The sequence below is a fragment of the Meleagris gallopavo genome, chromosome 10, assembly GCF_000146605.3.
Source record: "Meleagris gallopavo isolate NT-WF06-2002-E0010 breed Aviagen turkey brand Nicholas breeding stock chromosome 10, Turkey_5.1, whole genome shotgun sequence".
NCBI classification, from domain to species: domain Eukaryota; kingdom Metazoa; phylum Chordata; class Aves; order Galliformes; family Phasianidae; genus Meleagris; species Meleagris gallopavo.
The window spans coordinates 10338764-10342714 of NC_015020.2; the positions used below are offsets into that span (position 1 = coordinate 10338764).

At 60.0% G+C, this 3951-nt stretch overlaps 1 protein-coding gene across 1 annotated transcript in view; it reads left to right on the top strand.

Moving 5' to 3' along the window:
- The first annotated feature begins 14 nt into the window (after nucleotides 1-14).
- Nucleotides 15-3951, top strand: part of LOC100546992 (cysteine-rich protein 2-like) — a 4959-nt gene continuing 1022 nt past the window's right edge. Inside the window, exons 1-6 of the mRNA XM_010715905.1 lie at nucleotides 15-60; nucleotides 1648-1772; nucleotides 2904-2961; nucleotides 3365-3505; nucleotides 3581-3649; nucleotides 3846-3940. Coding sequence (XP_010714207.1) covers nucleotides 15-60; nucleotides 1648-1772; nucleotides 2904-2961; nucleotides 3365-3505; nucleotides 3581-3649; nucleotides 3846-3940 — 534 coding nt within the window. The remainder of the gene's footprint in view (nucleotides 61-1647; nucleotides 1773-2903; nucleotides 2962-3364; nucleotides 3506-3580; nucleotides 3650-3845; nucleotides 3941-3951) is intronic.

Consider the following 3951-nt stretch of genomic DNA (forward strand, 5'->3'; position numbering starts at 1 on the left):
TACAGCTGCCCGAGATGTCGCGGGGTCGAATCTCGTCTGGCGGGGGCTGTGGCGGCTGCCGTAACCAGCAATAGCTGCAAAACATCCGCCGGGAGCTTCCTCCCGCTGCTCCCTGCGGGGCGGGGGCGGCCGGAGGTGACGCAGCCCCAGGCCCGGCTGTGCAGCCGCCGAGATGCAGCCGAGCGGCCCCTCGGCCCCGAGCCTCTGGCTCAGCTTTCAGTCGCTCACGCTCCATTTCCCTCCCTAGGGAAGCTGCCCTGTTCCCAGGTCGGTCTGGCAGCCTGGTCTTGCACGCTGAGCCGCACATCACCGGCGCGTTTTTCTGCCACCAGGCGCGGCGCAGCCCCACATCCCAGTTGCGATCACGCAGGGATACCTTGGGCTCGTGCTGCAGCACATCCAGAAAGCCCCGGGCTGGAACGTCCCTTTGTGTGCACCCTCGTGACCCATGTATGGCCCAAGCAGAGTTGCAGTGAATTTCCCTTGCTGGGAGAAGCTGCTGACCCAGCTGGGGACTGCTGTTACGCAAAGGGCTCCTGCTCTGCAAAGCTGCCTCGCTGAGCTGTGCTCCCAGCTGACGCTGAACCCCGAGTCTGTGCTTCCCTGTGGGTACACCAGTTCCATCCTCCTACATCTCTGTAGCTCACAGCCACCTGCTTCCCACCAGGGCTGATGTGCTGGGTAGTGATGGGGTTGTTTTGGCATATCTTGGCACTGTGGCATATCCTGGGTACAGCCATTTGCCACGGGAAGAGGACAGCTCTCAGAGCTGGACCTGCCCTTGTGGAGCTCCAGGCCTCCATCCTGACCCAGCACAGTCCAGTGTCATTTGCTGAAGGCCTTACGAGGGGAAAGGGGCTGGGAAACATTCCTCTGCAAAGGGTTGTCCTTGTGCAGCAGGGCTGAGCTTTTATTTGCTCATTAAATATTTTATTTGGCTCTTATGATTTAGTTTTACAGTGGGTTTAACGGGACGGTGCCATTTTCCAGCTGTCCCTGCTGTGTGCACCCCTGGAGCTGGGGACCCCCCAGCTGGGAGGGAACCATTGGGCACTGTTGTCCCAGTGCCCAGAGGACTCAGCAAGAAGCAGGGCTGGTACCGTGTGGATAGGGACGTAGGTGAAGCCCTGGGGCTATGCAGAGGGGACAGCCAGAGGAGGTGCATTTGTGGAACAGGTCTCTGAGCGCTTACCTTCCTGGAACTGGAGCCTTTGAAGCCATTTCTGGTGCCTGCAGCGTGTTGCCCCGCAGGCTCGTGGTGTGCACTGTGCCCACACACTTGTCTGTGCCCCATGCCTGCTCCCAGCCCCGCACACTCAGATGGGTGTTCTCCAGGGCTGAGCCCAGCCTTGGTGACACAGGAGGCTGTGTCCTGGTTTGAGCCAGAGGCACAGCAGCTGAGGCATGAAAATTAGCAGGAGCTGCCGGGCTGGGTGGGCATGGCAACTCTAAATATTTGAATGGAAGCAGGGCTGTGTGGGGCAATGCAGGGAATAAAAATAGACATGGGGAGTAGGAGCACGGTGCTGGAGCGGTCCTGGGAACATCGTGTGGAGCAGAGCAGCTGATGAGAATAGGGGTGTGGGCACCGCGATAACACAGCCCCATGTTGGCACAGGGCACTCCTTCATTCTTATTTCTCCGCAGCCGAGAAGGTCTCCTCCCTGGGCAAGGACTGGCACAAGTTCTGCTTGAAGTGCGAGCGCTGCAACAAGACCCTGACCCCAGGAGGGCACGCTGAGGTGAAGGCCAATGGGCAGCAGAGTGGGGTGGTGGGGGCATGGGATCTGGGGGCTGAGCCCAGTCATGGAGCTGGGCAGGAGCAGGGTGACAACCCCATCCTTGAGGAACTGCATGCATTCCCCATACAGCTCCTAATGGAGCTAAGGAAGCTCCAAATCCATCCAAAATGTAAATATTTGGAGAAGCTGAAGAAGCAGGGGCTGTGCCGACGTGCTGTCTGATGCCCCAGGGACGGGGACGTGGCAGGACGCAGTTTGGGACCGGTACCTGATGCTGCACCAGTGAGCCCCGCAGCTCTACTGCTGGGAGTGCAATGGAGCTGACAGCAGGTGCTCAGCCCCACAACAACTGCACGTCCCCTGCTCCCCGGGCAGTGCACGGCCTCTCGTGCCAGCATGTCACCAGCTCTTTAGCGGGGCACAGCTGAGGGGTGGCTGGCAGCAGCCAGGGCAGCTGGGCAGTGAGGCTGAGTTAAGCCTGGAGAATTCTCTCCCTCTCCATATAAGGCCAAATTCTGCTGGGGTGACGGCAGCCAAGGCCTGGCTGATTGTGTCCTGTGAACCTCGGGGCCGAGGATGCGGAGGCACAAGCGCTCTTTCTTTTCTCTTGGACTCGGTTCCCGGCACCTTTGTGGGAAGCTGCTGCTGGAGCCGGGCTGCAGCAATGTTATCTCAGGGCCCCCTCCCGTGGGCGGCTGCTGGGCCGTGGGACAGAAGTGCTGCAGCACTTATCGCCTGCTCGGTGCCTTCCTGCCATAATCGCCCCCGGCCGATAGCAGGGCTGATAGAGCGGGGCTCTGATCTGCGGCCAAGGCAAGGGGTATGGTGACAAGGGTGGAGGCAAAGCAGAGCAAAAGGCCTCTTCTCCCCTGGCCGGGGATGTGCTGGGATGCAGCTGGTAGGGAGGTGCTGCCTTAGCCGTGGTGTTGGGTGCCCAGCATGGGTACAGCATGGCCGGAGTGGTCACCGGGCACACTTGGGGCACAGCCACTGTGCTCTCATAGAATCGTTAATGTTGGAAAAGACCTCTAAGATCATCAAGTCCAACCAACAGCCCATCACCACTATGGCCACTACACTGTCTCTGAATGTGGATAGGGATGGTGGTGACCATGAGGAGAACGCTTGCTGCCCAGCATCCTAACTGCCCTCTCTCCCCAGCATGACGGGAAGCCCTTCTGCCACAAGCCCTGCTATGCGACACTCTTTGGCCCCAAAGGTACGTCTGGGCCCTGCCTGTACCCTGTTTCTCCCATCCCCACAGCTCCAAATGCATCCCAGGAGCTGGGTTGTCATGAGTTGAGCCGGTCCCAAACCCATAGCTGCTGTGTGCAGAGGGGTAGCGGAGCTTTTGGAGGGAGAGTCAATCCCAGCAGCTGTCTCCTTTCTTTCTTTCTTTCTTATTTATTTATTTATCTATAAATTAAAGAAGTAAATTCCCATTTGAACAGAAGGTGGAGTTGCTCTCCCGTCCCAGACAAAGCCGCATAAAGCCTGGGTGGGGAGGAAGCTGGGGCTGAAGGACAGTGGAGGCCCAGCAGAGATAGGGACCTGGAGGAGCTGAGATGGGGCTGGGAGGGGATGGAGACCCCTGGGCTGCAGCAGCCTTTGCCTCACTGCAGGGGTGAACATCGGTGGTGCCGGGTCGTACATCTATGAGAAGCCGCAGATTGAGGGGCAGAGTGCACCGGGACCCATTGAGCACCCAGCCAGAGTGGAGGAGAGGAAGGTAAACGCTGCTCCGCCCAAGGGACCCAGCAAAGGTGAGTGGAGGGGCACGGGGCACCCGGCTGGAGGCTGAATGAGGTGTCCCACACTCACGTCTCTTTGTCTTACAGCCTCCAGCGTCACCACCTTCACCGGGGAGCCCAACATGTGCCCGCGCTGCGGCAAGAGGGTCTACTTTGGTAAGGGTGTGGTGGGTGCTGGGCACGTGCTCCTTGGTGGCACTTGGTGGCACTGAGTGTGTGCCCCGTGGTGGCACTCGGTGGCAGGACCCCTGGGGCACGCAGGTGGCTGGGGTCCGAGGGGTTTTATTCGAAGAGGTGATGTCCCCACGTGTCGGTGATATGTGGGGGGGGGTCCCTCTTGTCCCCGTTACAGCCGAGAAGGTGACCTCGCTGGGAAAGGACTGGCACCGGCCCTGCCTACGCTGCGAGCGCTGCAGCAAGACGCTGACCCCCGGGGGCCACGCCGAGGTAAGAGCGGC